The sequence below is a fragment of the Heterodontus francisci genome, chromosome 35 (genome assembly GCF_036365525.1).
Source record: "Heterodontus francisci isolate sHetFra1 chromosome 35, sHetFra1.hap1, whole genome shotgun sequence".
NCBI classification, from domain to species: Eukaryota; Metazoa; Chordata; class Chondrichthyes; order Heterodontiformes; family Heterodontidae; genus Heterodontus; species Heterodontus francisci.
This window is the reverse complement of record NC_090405.1, coordinates 51,007,286-51,025,041: the sequence shown is the minus strand read 5'-3', so window position 1 is coordinate 51,025,041 and position 17,756 is coordinate 51,007,286. Positions and strand designations below refer to the sequence as shown.

Below are 17,756 nucleotides of genomic sequence, written 5' to 3'. Positions count from 1 at the left end.
ATTGTACCCAACAAGAGCTTCTATTTATTGGACCTATTACATACAGTTATGAAATTTGTATGCATGCAATCATTTTCCACTAATTAATGTCTTACCTTAAAATGTGTCATCTATAATGTAACATTAAAATGTTATAAAATAACTGGAAATTGTTGAATTTGCCATAACTATAATTTATCCTTTGCATTCGAGGATTTAATTCTTAAAACGTAGCCAATTCCTACAATGAATTTCATTGAAGGTCATCACTCCCACAGTAACACTCTTGAGGCCAAAACATTGTATGTTTTCAAGAAGGAGTTAGATATAGCTCTTGGGTCTAAAGGGATCAAAGGGTATGGGGGTGAAAGCGGGAACAGGTAACCGAGTTGGATGACCAGCCATGATCGTTGTGAATGGCGACGGAGCAGGCTCGAAGGGCCGAATGGCCTACTCTTGCTCCTATTTTCTGTGTATGTTTCTAACACTTCTGTTATATTTTATAGAATTCTGAATAACCTTAGTGCCTCTATTACCATGTCCGGTAGATTATCCCAACAGAAAGATCAAATGAAAGTAAGAACAATGAAGGTGAACATGGGAATGTAGAAGAAAAGGCAAAGCGGTTTTAGGGTTTCGACATGGGGGCATTAAATGTTAAAACAAGGAAGCAATGGTGAAATTGTACCAAGACATTGGTTAGGCATTGATGGGAGTACTGTGCGCAGTTCTGGGCATTAAGGAAGGTCATGAGAGCTATAGAAAGCAGCAGTGAAGAATGATGCCATGGACCATGGAGCATAAACATCAGAATGGAGCGGTTGGGCTGAATGGCCTCTTTCTGTGCTGTGTACTCTGAGTAATCCTATGTTTTGGTTATGAAGAGTAGCTTCAAATATTGAGGCTTTATTCACTAGAATAGAAAAGATTAAAGGGGGATAACAAAAGATTATGAAAGCGTTTTTAAGAGGATAGTAATGGATTATTTATATCGATAATAGGAAAACAGATTCAATATCATCACTAGAATAACAAAGGGGGAAGTTAAGAGAAATGTTTTCACACAGAGGTTTATTAGAGCACAGAATGTTAGAACACAAGTGGCTAATGATGCAGACGCTAAATGGAAAATGGCTAAGTATTTGAAAAGGAAAAATATGAACAAAGGAGAGAAATGGGATTAGAATAGACACCTCCAGTTAAAAAAACTACCATCAGCACAGGCACAATGGCTTTATCTGTGTTTAACTTCTATGATTCAGTGGCATTAACTTCAAACTTATTTTTTTTACTTTGCATGTTATAACAATTCTGTTAAAAAAAAATCACAGTTGCTCTGATATCTCAGCCAGCCACAGTAATTCAACTATCCAGACCAGGAGAAGCCCAATCCAATCCACAATCAGCTACAGTTACCTGATCTCATCTGGCTCTACAATCTGTCTCAGCATCCTCTGGAAGGGAGGGGAAATGTTGCTGGGGTTCCTACTCCCCATTCAAAGAATCACAGAACTATTACAGCACAGGCCATACGATTTAGGAGCAGGAATAGGCCACTCGGCCCTTCGAGCCTGCTCTGCCATTCAATAAGGTCATGGCTGAACTGATAACTCCACATTTCCACCTATCCCCAATACCCTTTCACCCCCTTGCTAATCAAGAATCTATCTACCTCTGCCTGAAAAATATTCAAAGACTCTGCTTCCACCGCATTTTGAGGAAGAGAATTCCAAAGACTCACGACCCTGAGAGAAAAAATTTCCCCTCATCTCTGTCTTAAGTGGGTGACCCCTTATTTTTAAACAATGACCCCTAGTTCTAGATTCTCCCACAAGGGGAAACATCCTTTCCACATCCACCCTGTCAAGACCCCTCAGGATTTTATATGTTTCAATCAGGTCCCCTCTTACTCTTCTAAATTCCAGCGGATACATGCCTAGCCTGTCCAACCTTTCCTCATAAGACAGCCCACCCATTCCATGTATTAGTCTAGAAGACCTTCTCTGTACTGCCTCCAACGCATTTACATCCTTCCTTAAATAAAAGGAGACCAGTACTGCCATTCGGCCCATTGTGTTTGCATCAGCTCTCCACATGAGCAATTCATTTAGTGCCACTCCCCTGCTTTCTCCCTGTAACCCTGCACATTCTTCCTTTTCATATAAAAGTCTAATCCCCTTCTGAATGCTTCAATTGAACCTGCCTCCACCACACTCTCAGGCAGTGGGTTCCAGATCTTAATGATTCGCTGTGTGAAAGAGTTTCCTCATGTCGCCATTGCTTCTTTTAACGATTACTTTAAGCCTGTGCCCTCTTGTTCGCGATCCTTTCACGAGTGGGAACAGCCTTTCCCTCTACTCTGCCCAGACTCCTCATGATTTTGAATACCTCTATCAAATCTCCTCTCAGCTTTCTCTTCTCCAATCTATCTTCATAACTGAAGTCCAATCTACATAACATTTCAAGAGATTCCTGTTGGAAGTGTATGTATTTAGAGGTCAGGTACAAAAGGGAATGAGATTGATTTTGATGCTTCCACTGTTGCATATCCTGCTGATATTCACACATGAAAAAATGGTCACTTAGGCAAGGTAGCAAAGAGCAGCCATTAGTAACGGTGTAAGTCAGAGCCGTAAGAAGAGGAGAAAAACAGAGGATGGAGAGGAAAGCTTTTCGGCACAGAACCTACCTGTTGCTGCACATGTCCAGTATATTGCTCAACAAACTCTGTAAAGCGTATATAGTCAGTGCCTAATTTGCACAAACGATTTAAGACACTAGTCTCACTGGGATGAAGGAATGGCAGATCCTGAGATACCTAGGAACAAACAGAGACAATGCTGATACAACAACTTGTTTGGCGCCACGAACATGAAACATTCCTCAGGGTGCTTCACATTGGAGAGACAGATTATTTAAGTTAATTAAGTTTAATGAAGCTGAGGAACAGCACCTCCTCTTTTGACTGGGCACTTTACAGCCTTCTAGACTCAACATTGCGTTCAACAATTTTAGACCATAACCTCTGCCCCCATTTTGTTTCGTGTTTCTTTGCTGTTTTTTCTTCTTGTTTCTCTCCTGTTTCCTTCACTTTGCGTTTGGACATCAGCTATTCAGGATCCTGTCATTCAAATCTCCTCTAGACACGTCTTTTGCTTTTTTAAACTTGTCCCATTGACCTTGCAACATGAAGCCTTTAGTCATTTAATCTCTCCTGCTCTCCATCCTATCACAGACCCTCCCTTTGTTCTTCTTCCCACCCTCTCCCCTTTCACTTGATCAAAACCAATTACATTTCTAACTTTTGCCAGTTCTGAAGAAAGGTCATTGACCTGAAATGTTAACTCTGTTCCTCTCTCCTCTGACCTACTGAGTATTTCCAGGATTTTCTGTTTTGAAATCTGTTGCTATGTTCTGTACAGAGCTGGGCAACGAACTCACAACCTTCTTATGTGGAGTACTACCAACTGAGTCAGTTATTGTGTTTTTTTTGTAATTATATGTAGATTAGATTAACAACTTGCATTTATATAGCACCGTTAGCACAGTAAAATGTTTCAAGACATTTCACAGGGGCATAATCACACAAAAATTGAAACAGAGCCAAAGGAGATATGAGGCCGGGCTTACTAAAAGCATTGCCAAAGAGATTGGAGGAGAGATGGGAGTGGCTTAGGGAGGGTATTAAGTAAGATCTATATGCCTACTCTAAATATCACAGATGATTACCTGGGACTGATTGAACAGTACAATCAAGTCACACTTTGGGAACTGTGCCCAGTTCTGGTCACTGTGTCACAAGGTGTGTTATTCAAGCAGAAAGCAGCGAGGATGCTGATAGCTAGCAGTGCTGGATGATCATCCAGGTTCCACACCCATTTGGACATTTTTATTTTATGTGCAGGAAAAAGTGGCTTTGAGTGGGGTGTCTGATCTTTGAGCAAATCTGTGCCATTAATGCAGCCACTGCCTGCCACTTGCTAACCATCAGCATTCCCCCACATCCCTCTTTATAGCTCCCCGACAGCCTTGGCTGAGACCCTCACATGCCTGCACCACATGCTATCGTTCCTCATTCGTTCATTCACATACGAGCATATGAATTAGGAGCAGGAATAGGCCACTCGGCCCCTCGAGCCTGCTCTGCCATTCAACAAGACCATGGCTGATCTGATTGTAACCTCAACTCCACATTCCCGTCAACCCACAATAAACTTTCACCCCCTTGTTCATCAAGAGTCTATCTACCTCTGCCTTAAAAATATTTAAAGGCTCTGCCTCCACCACCTTTTGAGGAAGAAAGTTCCAAAGACTCACGACCCTCAGAGAAAATGTTTCTCCTCATCTCAGTTTTATATGGGCGACCCCTTATTTTTAAACAGTGACCCCTAGTTCCATATTCCACCACAAGAGTAAATATCCTTTGCACATCCACCCTGTCAAGACCCCTCAAAATCTTATGTTTCAATCAAGCCGCTTCTTACTCTTCTAAACTCCAGCGGATACAATCCTAGCCTGTCTAACCTTTCCTCGTAAGACAACCTACCCATTCCAGGTATTAGTCTAGTGAACATTCTCTGAACTGCTTCCAATGCATTTACATCCTTCCTTAAATAAGGAGGCCAGTACTGTACACAGTACTCCAGATGTGGTCTCACCAATGCCTTGTATAGCTGAAGCATAACCTCCCTACTTTTGTATTCAATTCCCCTCGCAATAAACGATAACATTCTATTAGCTTTCCTAATTACTTGCTATATCTACAAACTAAGCTTTTGCGATTCATGCACTAGGACACCCAGATCCCTCTGCATCTCAGAGCTCTGCAATCTCTCACCATTTAGATAATATGCTTCTTTTTTATTCTTCCTGCCAAGACCAATTTCGCACTTTCCCACATTATACTCCATTTGCCAGATCTTTGCCCACTCACTTAACCTATCTATATCCCTTTGTAGCCTCATGTCCTCTTCACAAATTACTTTCCTACCTATCTTTGTGTCATCAGCAAATTGTATTAGCATATTGTATCCAACAGGGATTCAATTGATTTGAAGTTTCCTTCTGTACAATGAGTTCTGATTGATGCTGAGATGTTGCCAGTTTGCCACAGAGCTTCTGGGAACCCATTGTCAGAGTAGGAGCTCTGATTGGTTATTAACATTGGAGCGGCAAAGTTTTTAATTTTATATACATAAGTTTTCTGGATATCTATTTTTCCCTCTCCGACCCATCATCGGAATTCAGTTTTTTTTAATGTTTTAAATAAAAAGAAAGTCTTACATTTATGTGCAGCTCACCACCACCTTCTCAAAGGCAATTAGGGATGAGTAATAAATGCTGACCTAGCCAGCAACACCCATACCCCTTGAACGAATAAAAAAAGAAAGCACCTTTCACTACCTCAAGATGTCCCAAAGTGCTTTACAACCAATTAAGCACTTTTGAAATTTGAAGTGTAGTCACTGTTGTAATGTAGGAATACTGTAGTTAGACGGAAATGTAAAGGCCAAAGTATAATCATGAATTAAAATAAGTTAAACCTGTAAAGCATCCTTTTCCTTTCACCATTCCAAATGCACTAAACTAGAGTGCCCACTCTCCTATCATAGCATAGAGCATGTGTGTCTGTGCATTGATCATTCTAATACCTTAAGGTAAAGATAGACTAAGAAACTTGACAATACCTTGTTTATTGGGCTACCTTTGAACGAGTTAAGCAACACCATATTGGGCTAATTTTGGGCAAGTATTTTGTTCATTTTGGACTACAAATATATTATAATTTCTGGCAATCCTGATCCTGATCTCACGGGTTTATGGTGTGAGGGAAGACTGGAGAGAAAGGTGATATCTGAAAGGTGATCTTAGTGCAATAATCAAGATAATTAAAGGAATGATTAGGTGAACCCAGGATGTTTTTTAAATTCATTCACGGGATGTAGGCATCACTGGCAAGACTAATATTTATTGCCCATCCTTAGTTACCCTTGAAAAGATGCTACTGGGCCTTTTTGATAGGGTGACCATATTTTCTAAACCGAACCCGCAGACACAGCATCCAAGGACGATCTGCTCCGGCTCATTAGTCCAGTCCCCAGCACTCCACCTTCCCACCTTAACGAAGGCATTTTTGGCTCCAGAACCATTTTCTCTTCAAACGAATTTCACGCAATCTGGGGATTCGCTGGAGATGCCTGAATACAGCATATGCACCGTGGTCACAGAGCACAATCTCCGCGTGCTACAGGTTGAAAACAGGAGATTGACTTCCATCCCACCAAATCGGAAGCCGCCGCACCGTATAACCTCGTCCAATTTTCTGCGGACCACAGGGCAGCTCGGGGTTCAGTGGCTCCCGACTTAAACCCGCGCAGCTGCTAATAGTTGGGGTATTCATTCAGGGAACGAGTTTTGTGAACCAGTGAACATCGTTTGCTTGGGGGCAGTGTACCTCATTTGGAAAACATACAATTACCCTGCTTTTTGAGTCTCTGCCATCTATGGTGAAGGAGCTCCAGGTTTTAGACCCAGTGACAAAGAAGGTCTATGTCCCAATGAGGATGGTGCATGACCTGGAAGTGATGGTGCTGCCATGAATGCCACTTTGTTAGATTGAGGGAGGGGAACAAAAGAACACAAGTGCGTGCCACTGAAAGGCAAATGTTAGACCTGAGTAACAGGAGCCTCTGACTGATTAAGAGTTGAGATGGGCTCTGCTCCCATATAGTTAAGACAAAAACTCTGAAAACATTTAAAAGGCAGTCAGATGTGCAATAGTTTCTTTTTCTCTAGATAAACTAAGATTGGCCCAATGACTTCCTCCAGCTCTGGCCGTGACTGATTCACAGTGAATTTGCAGGTCCAGGACTCCAGGGGGCCCAAACCACTAGGTTGCCATGGTGCTTCAGGCTCTCCCTTACCTGTAGGCCGCTGCGCTTGTTCCAGATGAAGATGCTGCCCGGGTATCCGCTCAGTGCCAGCAGCAGCTCGTGGATCATGTCTCCTGTCTCCCCGTTACCGGCTGTGACGGCGGCCGCTCTCCGAATTTAAAAAAAAACCGTTTCCCATTCACCGCCATTCAAACTTAACGGCGCCTTCGGTCGCCGCCATTTTTGAAACTGGCATTAAACAAATCAAAATGGCAACACGAGTTGCCGCCATATTTCCTCCTGGCAAGACGCTGGCTACCGCCATCTTTGTTGCTGGCGCCAACCAACTCACAGTCTGGGACTGCGGCCATCTTTCTTGCTGGCATCAGCCAAATTTGCGAAATGTGTATTGACTCAGCTCCTTCATTATGAGGAAATAATGAAAATAAGTGCAGCAAACATGTAAATGCATACCTAATTCTACTATGTGCAGTTCAAGGCGGGGACACTTTTCTCCCATCCCCAAATTCATCAATACTTAAAATCTTAAACGCATGCTTAAAATCTGAAATAAAAACACAAAGTGCTGGAAATACTCAGCAGATCAGGTAGCAGCTGTGGAGAGAGGAGCAGAGATAACGTTTCAGCTCTGTGACCTTTCTTCATCAGAACCCAAACTCATCATGCTGTATGAAGACTCTAGCTGTATTCTCAGCCAAAAAATGACCAAGTGCCATGAAATGTGAGGGGAATTGAATACAAAAGTAGGGACATTATGCTTCAGTTATACAAGGCATTGGTGAGATCAACATCTGGGGTACTGTGTACAGTACTGGTCTCCTTATTTAAGGAAGGATGTAAATGCATTGGGAGCTGTTCAGAGAAGGTTTACTCGACTAATACCTGGAATGGGCGGGCTGTCTTATGAGGAAAGGTTGGACAGGCTAGACTTGTATCCACTGGAGTTTAGAAGAGTAAACGGCAACTTGATTGAAACATAAGATTCTGAGGGGCCTTGACGGAGGATGTGAAAAGGATGTTTCCTCTTGTGGGAGAATCTAGAACTTGGGGTCATTGTTTAAAAATACGGGGTCACCCGTTTAATACAGAGATGAGGGGAAATTTTTTTTCCTCAGAGGGTTGTGAGTCTTTGGAACTCTCTTCCTCAAAAGGTGGTGGAAGCAGAGTCTTTGAATATTTTTAAGGCAGAGGTAGAACATAGTACAGGCCCTTCGGCCCATGATGTTGTGCCGAACCTTTAAGCTACTCTAAGATCAAACTACCTACCTACCCTTCATTCTACTATCATCCATGTACCTATCCAAGAGTCGCTTAAATGTCCCTAATGTATCTGCTTCTACTACCACCGCTGGCAGTGCATTCCATGCACCCACCACTCTCTGTGTAAAGAACCTCCCTCTGACATCTCCCCGAAACCTTCCTCCAATCACCTTAAAATTATGCCCCCTGGTGATAGCCCTTTCCACCCTGGGAAAAAGTCTCTGGCTATCCACTCTATCTATGCCTCTCATCATCTTGTACCCCTCTATCAAGTCACCTCTCATCCTTCTTCGCTCCAATGAGAAAAGCCCTAGCTCCCTCAATCTTTCTTTGTAAGACATGCCCTCCAGTCCAGGCAGCATCTTGGTAAATCTCCTCTGCACCCTCTCTAAAGCTTCCACATCCTTCCTATAATGAGACGACCAGAACTGAACACAATATTCCAAGCGTGGTCTAACCAGGGCCTTATAGAGCTGCAGCATAACCTCGCGGCTCTTAAACTCAATCCCCCTGTTAATGAAAGCCAACACACCATACGCTTTCTTAACAACCCTATCAACTTGGGTGGCAACTTTGAGCGATCTATGGACACGGACCCCAAGATCCCTCTGTTCCTCCACACTACCAAGAATCCTGTCTTTAAGCCTGTATTCTGCATTCAAATTCGACCTTCCAAAATGAATCACTTCACACTTTTCCAGGTTGAACTCCATCTGCCACTTCTCAGCCCAGCTCTGCATCCTGTCAATGTCCCGTTGCGACCTACAACAGCCTTCCACACTATCCACAACTCCAGCAGTCTTCGTGTCATCGGCAAACTTGCTAACCCAGCCTTCCACTTCCTCATCCAAGTCATTTATAAAAATCACAATGAGCAGAGGTCCCAGGTAGATAGATTCTTGATAAGCAAGGGGGTGAAAGGTTATCGGGGTTAGGCGGGAATGTGGAGTTGAGGTTAAAATCAGATCAGCCATGATCTTGTTGAATGGCGGAGCAGGCTTGAGGGGCCGAATGGCCTACTCCGGCTCCTAATTCATTTTTAACTGGGTAACTATGATGTACCAAGCCTCAGGTACTAGGAACATCTCAGTGTTTCAGGTAAGGTGACCACTTGACCCAACAACAGCAATCTCCTTTAATATTCCATATAATCTATAGCAGAAACAAGCTACTATGCCCAAGTTATCAATGTCAATGCTTATACACCGTGCAAGCCTCTTTCCACTCTGACCTCTATCCCTCCATCATGTATGCAATATATTGCCTTTAACATTAATATCAAAGCACCTCAACAAAGACACATGGAAAACAGACATTTTTGCCAGGAAATTAAAGGTTGGAATGAATAACAAAATGTTTGGTTGAAGAAATGGGTTTTGAGGAGATTTTGAAAGGAGAAAAGGAGAGGTGAGGGGATTTAGGGAAGGAATTCCAAAGAGTAGGACCTAAGCAGCTGAGGATTCCTCAGCCAATGTAGAGACAGAGGGAGGGGAGAAGGTACAAGAGGCTGGAGTCAGACGAGCAAATTGTCCAGGGAAGGGGTGTGTGGGGGTATGTGTGGGGGTGGGGTGGGGGAGAGGGGTGCAGCAGAGGACTGGAGGAAGTTGCAGAGGTAAGATAGGCTGAGGACAAGGAGCGATTTAAAGACGATTTTAAATTTGAGGTGCTCGGGAATGGGGTGCCAATGTATTTCATATTTCAGCAAATACTAGATGAGGGTAAGTGGATCTTAGCTACTCAGTTGTCAAGGGCAATCAGTGATGGGCAACAAAATGCTGGAATTACCAGTAACGATCACATCCCATGAAAGGAAGAGGTATAAATATGGATAAAGGAAAATATAATGAAAAAGGTGCACACAATTGTAAAATTTTTAATACATTAAATAGTTAATATAACCGGGAGTGAAAGAATGGCATTATTTATAGTTGGTTATGACTTTATAAGACATTTTCCAACAACAAGCATGTTTTAATACTTTTATTTTTTATGCTAAGATTACAGAAAATATTATATTGAATATTATATTTATCTAATATCTTTTTAGTGCTCCAGCTTTGGTTTAGAGAGGGATTTTTCTGGCTTCTGTATGACCTTGCACTGTAGTTTGCTTCTGCAGCAGGCGGAACTTTCCAGAGCTTCAGAAGGCTTCGCCACCTCATTCCATATTCCTATTTTTGTCTCTAATAGGAATGCACTTTTGTTCACGGAGTATTCCTTAACATTGCCATCGTCTGTAGCAGATGTTCCTCCGCAGACGAACACCATGTCCCTAACGAGGCACATGGCGTGACACACCTCCAGTTTGGTTGCATTGGGGAGCAAGGGGATTCGCTTGGGTGTTTTATTCGCTTTGAACTTTTGCAAGTTCACCTCAATGGTGTGCTTGTGACTTTGCACACTGAGGATTGTTTCCCCTTGGAACGAAACAACTGGCCTGTGTTTGAACTCAATGGGGAACGTCAAGCTCTGCTTTACCTCCCCTGTTATGGTATCAAAACAGTCCACGACTCCAACCCTGGAGATCCGGTCATTGATCATGCACCTCCCAGTTGCTATGTAAATGTATCTGTCCCCTTTGGTCACCACCTCAGCACAGTCCATGGGAACACTCATCCTTCCAACTGTCGTCCATTTTTCCTTCTTCTCGTCATACCTATAAATGGTGGAGATGTACTTCCTCGGTGCCACACTCCCTCCCACTGTGTACACAATCCCATTGCACGCTATCATTGAGTGAAAGACCAGTCCCAGCGGGAGATCTGGCAGTTTGCTCCAAGTATTTTTGTCCAGATCATATCTCCACGCTGCCTTCAGACTGGCATTTTGCTCATTGGTGCCTCCCGTCACGTACAGGTACTTCCTCGTGCAGACAGCACCCAGAGCCGCAGCTCGGTAAGGCATATGAGCAACTTTAATCCATTTGTTCTCATCAATGACATACGCATAGACTGTATTGCGAAAGCTGCCGTCGGAGCTTTGACCCCCTAGAACAAGAGCCACGTCCAGCAGCGCACCCTTCCGTTGGAAGTAAGAGAGGCTAGTTAGGTTTTCCTGTTTCCGGTGACTCAGTACGTCCACTATAGCACACACACAGGTGTTGTTGTTCTTGATCAGTGGCTCCGTGCTGCTGATATCTGAGAGAATCTCATCGGCGATACCGTTTAAATAAATGTTGGAAAACAGTTTTGGAAAGTAACCCTTCCTCTCTTCTAAATTATGGTTAGTCCACCTTAGTATGGTCATTAGGACCTGATCTTCATTGGCAGTGTGCAGATCTTCATCTTTGACCAATTTCAATAAGATGTGATATGGACAATCTACAAATTCCTTTGTTTCGCTCAGATGGAAGAATTGGTCTTTAAGGTATGAGTACGCTGTTGTAGCCAGGTCAGGTAAATCGTAGGTCTCTGCCAGCATGAGGGTGTACATGTAGTTTTGTTTGTCAAGGACGAGTTCCAAATATTCTACGCAATGAGACTTCAGTCGCTTTATCATGAAGTACTTGGCTCCCTTCAGCAGATCCTCCACATTTTTGTCAGCAATAATAATCTTGCCCGTGTAGAAGTATTCCAGCAGCTGTTCCACCGACACCGGGCTCATGTAATCAATGTCAATGGTGACGGACAGCTCATCTGAGGGTTGGATATTGCAGCTGTAGATTAAGTCCTTGACGTAAGGACTGACTGCAGTTAGGATGTTCTGGTGGGCGGAGAATGAATGGGAACCCACATTGATCACAACATCGCAACATTCCTTCTTCTGCCTCTGGGCATTAAGAGCTTGCAAAATATAGGTGCTGTGCTTATGGTCGTCAAATTCCAGCTTCATTCTTGGATGGGCAAAACAGTTCTGAAGCTTCTGCAGAGCAGCCTCTTAAGATGGGAGTTTGTTGTAACCAGGAAGTGACGTAACAAGAAGAGCTGTGATCTCACAATGCACCAGCGACCCTTACAATCCTCATGTGTAGAACCTTTGTGATAGATACATCAGACAATTGAGTAAACACATAATATTATATGGGTTGCCATCTCAGCGGTTGCATTCCCCTGGAAGATAACAGTGAATTTTCTCCTTGCCCAACCGACCATACCGTTTCCCCATGGTCAGACTCATTTAAAATATTTCGATGGGTTCCTAGCATGTTGCTACTTTCCGTTGGGAGTTTGCTGGGGAGTGAGGCTGGATGTGCTGTTGCTGCAGGATTCCAAAACAAGCAGCAGCTTAAAGGGCCAGACAGCCTGCTAGGGGGGAGAAAATGGCCCTGCTGCCGCTGCTGAAGGCTGGAATCGGTGGATGCCTTCATTCATGTAGCGGCCTACTGTCTCCCTATTGGATGTTTTTCCCACATGACACATCACCTAGCGACACTGGACACCCATTGTGTAACGGGAACGTGACATCCGGCACTGGTGAGGCGGCGATGACAGGATGTAAGATGTACGGGATCACCCTGTCGACAGAGGCTGTGCCTGTCCACAGTGGGCGGCACAGTGGCGCAGTGGTTAGCACCGCAGCCTCACAGCTCCAGCGACCCGGGTTCAATTCTGGGTACTGCCTGTGTGGAGTTTGCAAGTTCTCCCTGTGTCTGCGTGGGTTTTCTCCGGGTGCTCCGGTTTCCTCCCACAAGCCAAAAGACTTGCAGGTTTGGTAGGTAAATTGGCCATTATAAATTGTCCCCAGTATAGGTAGGTGGTAGGGAAATATAGGGACAGGTGGGGATGTGGTAGGAATATGGGATTAGTGTGGGATTAGTGTAGGATTAGTATAAATGGGTGGTTGATGGTCGGCACAGACTCGGTGGGCCGAAGGGCCTGTTTCAGTGCTGTATCTCTAAACCTGGCCAGCCAACCTAACATTGGACGGAAGTCCGAGATTGTCGAAGATTGATTAAATGGGCTTATGTTCCCTGGTGTTTAGAAAAATGAGGGCGGCACAGTGGCGCAGTGGTTAGCACTGCAGCCTCACAGCTCCAGCGACCCGGGTTCAATTCTGGGTACTGCCTGTGTGGAGTTTGCAAGTTCTCCCTGCGTCTGCGTGGGTTTCCTCCGGGTGCTCCGGTTTCCTCCCACAAGCCAAAAGACTTGCAGGTTTGGTAGGTAAATTGGCCATTATAAATTGTCCCCAGTATAGGTAGGTGGTAGGGAAATATAGGGACAGGTGGGGATGTGGTAGGAATATGGGATTAGTGTAGGATTAGTATAAATGGGCACAGACTCGGTGGGCCGAAGGGCCTGTTTCAGTGCTGTATCTCTAAATCAAAAAAAGAAAAAAATCTCATTGAAAAATGTAAAACGCTTAGAGGGCTTGACAGGGTAGATGCTGAGAGGCCGTTTCCCCTGGCTGGAGAGTCTAGAACCAGGGGTCATAGTCTCAGGATAAGGGGTCAGCCATTAGGGACTGAGATGAGAAATGTCTTCACTGCGAGGGTTATGAATCTTTGGAATTTTCTATCCCAGAGGACTGTGGATGCTCAGTCGATGTGTATATTAAAAACTGAGATATTAAGAGAATCCAAGTATTTGCGGATAGGATGGAAAATAGAGTTGAGGTAGAAGATCAACCATGATCTAATTGAATGGTGGAACAGGCTTGAGGGGCTGAATGGCCTACATTGTTCTTATGTTCTGTTCCATACGCCTTTCATCTGCAAGTGTGAGCCAGTGGTGATATAGAGGAAATTCTTGGTCCAATACTGTTGCACCTCAACTGCAAGCTAATTCTATAATATTTTATACCGGGCTCTTTTTCCCTGGTAATTTCCCGACAGAAATGCAAGAAGGAGGTATGGAACCTAACAACCTTACCTCACTTCAGCTTTTTTGTCCATTTCACATGTCTGTCCAGGGACTTCAAAACAAAGCAACAAGATTGAGTCAACCAGCAAATCTATCTATGGGAGAGACGTACAGAGGGTATGACAGACACGCAGAAGGGAAGGAAGATATAAGAAAAGAGAGAGAGAGGGTGGAAACAACAGACTCCGACAGATAGTAGACTAGATAACAGAAGGGTGAGCACATCATATATTAAGAGGGAGACAGAATGAGTGGAAGGCAAGGAGCAGAGACGAGGAGAACTAATTTCACTGAGTGATAGAGAGGTAGAGAGAAAGCGAGAGTCACAATTTCATTTTATTTTTACCCATGAAGAATGCCACAAGAAATCAGTCAGTTCACACTGAAGAAGTAATTACATTCCACCTATAGGCAATTGGCCATGGTATTTGGCTGTTAACATTCTCAGCCTTGGTACTTTGCATTTTATTTTAATGAGTTCCTTTCTGTGTTCTATAATATATCATTAATGTGGGGATAGGCTTCCTCTGCTTGCTCCATGTTACCCGGATAATTTACACAGATTGGTGAAATCATGAACAGCTTTTGCAATTTCTCTATGTTTACTCTGTGTCCACGTGTAGATCTCAACAACAACTTGCATTTATATAGCATTTGTGACATAGTAAAACATCCCAAGGTGCTTCACAGGAGTGTTAACAAACAAAATTTGACAAATAAGGAGATATTAGGACAGGTGACCAAAAGCTTGGTCAAAGAGGTAGGTCTTAAGGAGTGTCTTAAAGGAGGAGAGAGAGGCGGAGAGGTTTAGGCTGGGAATTCCAGAATGTAGACAGCTGAAGGCACGACCGCCAATAGTTGAGCGATTAAAATCAGGGATGCGCAAGAGGCCAGAATTAGAGGAACACAGAGATTTGGGAGAAGCTCTTCCCCAATGTGGAATATTGTGAGATGGGAGCCATTTATACACTTTTTATGCAAGTGGATTATTTGTGGAAAGATTATCTGATTTGAAGGAGAAAGTTGACGCCTTTTGTCATGTGCATGGATGTTCCTGGGTGTTCACTTCTTCAAACAATGGTTTCCCTGTGTGTGTAAAGCCTTGACACATTGCCATTGGCTGCATCGATGTTCTGGCCTCCTATATCTTTTGTTCCTGTTTTCTCTCCAATTTCTCCCCTCTCTCCAGAAGAAGCTGACTCTGCCATGTCAGTAACTGGCCCAAGTGGCCATTCGCCACGTCGGAAGCAAGTTATTCAAACATGGCGGGCATCACAACTCCATCTTGCAATCACCAGATGTCTTCACGTGAGCATTATTCAACAGGGGTCGCTGGATAGAGGTCAGGAACAAGAGCGGATTTAATTGGGTGCTATAATAGGTCTTTGACCTTCCGGGAGTATCTGAAGAAAATAGCAGCAAAGGTCAAAACCAGAAACAACCTATTAACCAAACTTGCTGGATCTACATGGGGCTCTGCTGGGGCTCTCCGGACCTCAGCACTTTCCCTATCATACTCAGCAGCTGAGTACTCTGCACCTGTCTGGCATAGGTCAACACACACACATCTTGTTGATACTCAATTGAGTGCAACAATGCACATCATCACTGGAACCCTCCGCTCAACACCCCTCCCCTGGCTTCCTGTCCTCGCAAACATCACTCCCTCAACATCTGCCATCTGACGAAAACCCACAAGCAGCGAGCGTGGTCCTTGCTAAACAGGTTCAGGACAAGCCAGGGCCCCTGCGCAGCCAAACTCCACCACTGGGGCCTCAGTACAAACCCCTTAAGCATTTGTGGAGAGACTCAGACAATGCTGCACATTACCGAGAAGTGTCCCCTCTACAGACTAAGTGGCAGACCTATCTCCTTAAACTCAGCAAATGAGGAGGCTATCGCTTGGCTCTGGGGATTTGCATTCGCTAAATAAATAAATTGGGAGTGGGTTAAGGGATTTAGGATTTATTTGGATTAATGAACTAAAATGACCTTATTCATCTGTGATTATCTTTTGATTTGTTCTTCTCCCTAGCCTGGGGGCACAGAGGCTGATTCTAATGTCCCTATGGCTGTTTTTGTTGTGAACCACCAACTCAACATGTACTGGTGCTTAAATCTGGGATGTCTGTACATTACAGTTACTAATTGAGCTGTTGAAAAACTTCCCAATATACCTCTTTAGTTCCAATTCAAAATATGTAATGCAAAGAGTTAATATTATATTGCAGAAAGCACCAAAAGATTTTTTGGAAAGGTTTTTAAAACCCTGTGTGTGTTGCGGAGCAGCGTGCTGATGTAATATAGATAACTGTGAGGCGGTGCATTTGATAGGAGGAATAAGGAAGTCACCTACTCCTTGGAAAATTTTTATTTATTTATTTTTTTATTTAGAGATACAGCACTGAAACAGGCCCTTCGGCCCACCGAGTCTGTGCCGACCAACAACCACCCATTTGTACTAACCCTACAGTAATCCCATATTCCCTATCACCTACCTACACTAGGGGCAATTTACAATGGCCAATTTACCTACCACCTGCAAGTTTTAGGCTGTGGGAGGAAACCGGAGTCTAAATGGGGGTAGAAGATCAAAGGGGTCTAGGGGAACAGATTCACAAATCATTAAAAGTAGCGACACAGGTTAACCAAACCATAAGAAGTGCAAACGACATACTATGGTTCATTTTTAGAGGAATAGAATGGAAAGGCAGAGAAGATGCTCATTTCTGGGCTCCATATTATAAAAAGGATTGTCATGCTCATGAAGGAAACAGTGATGAAATATGAAATGAACTGGAGCAATTATGAAATAAAAGTCAAGTGTTGAACTGAACTACAAAAATGGGCCCATTTGTTCTACAGGCAAGATAGAGTAGAGGTCAGGTGACTCCTCCTGTACTGTCAATAAACATGTTTGTCTGTTGAAGATGAAACCCATTATCCACACCTAAATTAGCTTTGGGGAAGATGCACTGAAATGGAAAACAGCCCATTCCATGCTAACAACTCCTATCTGCAGGAATGGAGCTAACAAAGACTTTTACAGACAGACTGACTCCGAAGCCAAGGCTAAAATAATAGGTGTGAAATAGCACCTATTTATCAAACTGGACCACATTCAGACGCCATCCTGTAATAATGGTTCCCATATCCTGGAACATTGTATGTATCACCCCAGGGGAGACAGCCCTTAGTCACTTGACAGAAACCCCAACCTGACAAGTTTCCACCTTAAAAGATATCTCTCTGGAGAGAGAGAGAGAGGCAGAACAACAGGGAAAGCCTTTTCCAGCCAGAACAGCTGTGAGACAACTCCAGCTAAGCAGGAGCCCTGCTGATAACATTTTAACTACTGCAGCAGAGAAATTGCAAGGTCACTTTGGAACTCCCCATCTGCGACAGTGCACCTGGATTTCCACCATCGACTTCAGATTGAGGCTTAACCACAAGGAGCCTGCAACACTTCATCTTTTTCAAAACAATGAACATTCAGACCTGCACCACTGAAAGATTCCCTCCCAAAAGACTTCTAAAGGATTTTTAAAGCAACAATTGGACTCTAATTGCATGCTACCTTCTACTGTCTTCTCTTTTCTTGTGTGTGCGTGTGTGTGAATGCGTGAGTGGGTGAAGTCGTGAACATTTTCAATTATTGTGTAAAAAATAAATATTTATCTTTTTTAACCTACAGGAAAACTTATCATTTGTCTATTTATTTGACCTTAAAACACTCAGGACTAAAACACTATTTTTGAAATACTATCTGAGGTCACTTGAGAGGTGAAAAGTGGAAGTCACCCACACCACTTCCCACCTGTTTGTA

At 43.6% G+C, this 17,756-nt stretch overlaps 2 protein-coding genes across 4 annotated transcripts in view; both read right to left on the bottom strand.

Moving 5' to 3' along the window:
- The window catches only part of tubgcp4 (tubulin gamma complex component 4), a 67,780-nt gene extending 60,680 nt beyond the window's left edge, over window positions 1-7,100 (bottom strand). For all 3 annotated transcript variants that reach the window (XM_068015547.1, XM_068015549.1, XM_068015548.1), the window contains exons 1-2: window positions 6,903-7,100; window positions 2,669-2,797 (exon numbers count right to left, since the gene is read on the bottom strand). In XM_068015547.1, the coding sequence (XP_067871648.1) occupies window positions 2,669-2,797; window positions 6,903-6,980 (207 nt within the window). In that variant the 5' untranslated portion in view covers window positions 6,981-7,100. The remainder of the gene's footprint in view (window positions 1-2,668; window positions 2,798-6,902) is intronic.
- Window positions 7,101-10,175: 3,075 nt separating this feature from the next.
- Window positions 10,176-11,963, bottom strand: LOC137350542 (calicin-like). Its single transcript, XM_068015201.1, has one exon. It carries the CDS (start codon window positions 11,961-11,963, stop codon window positions 10,176-10,178), a length of 1,788 nt encoding a protein of 595 aa, XP_067871302.1.
- Between the last annotated feature and the right edge of the window lie 5,793 nt (window positions 11,964-17,756).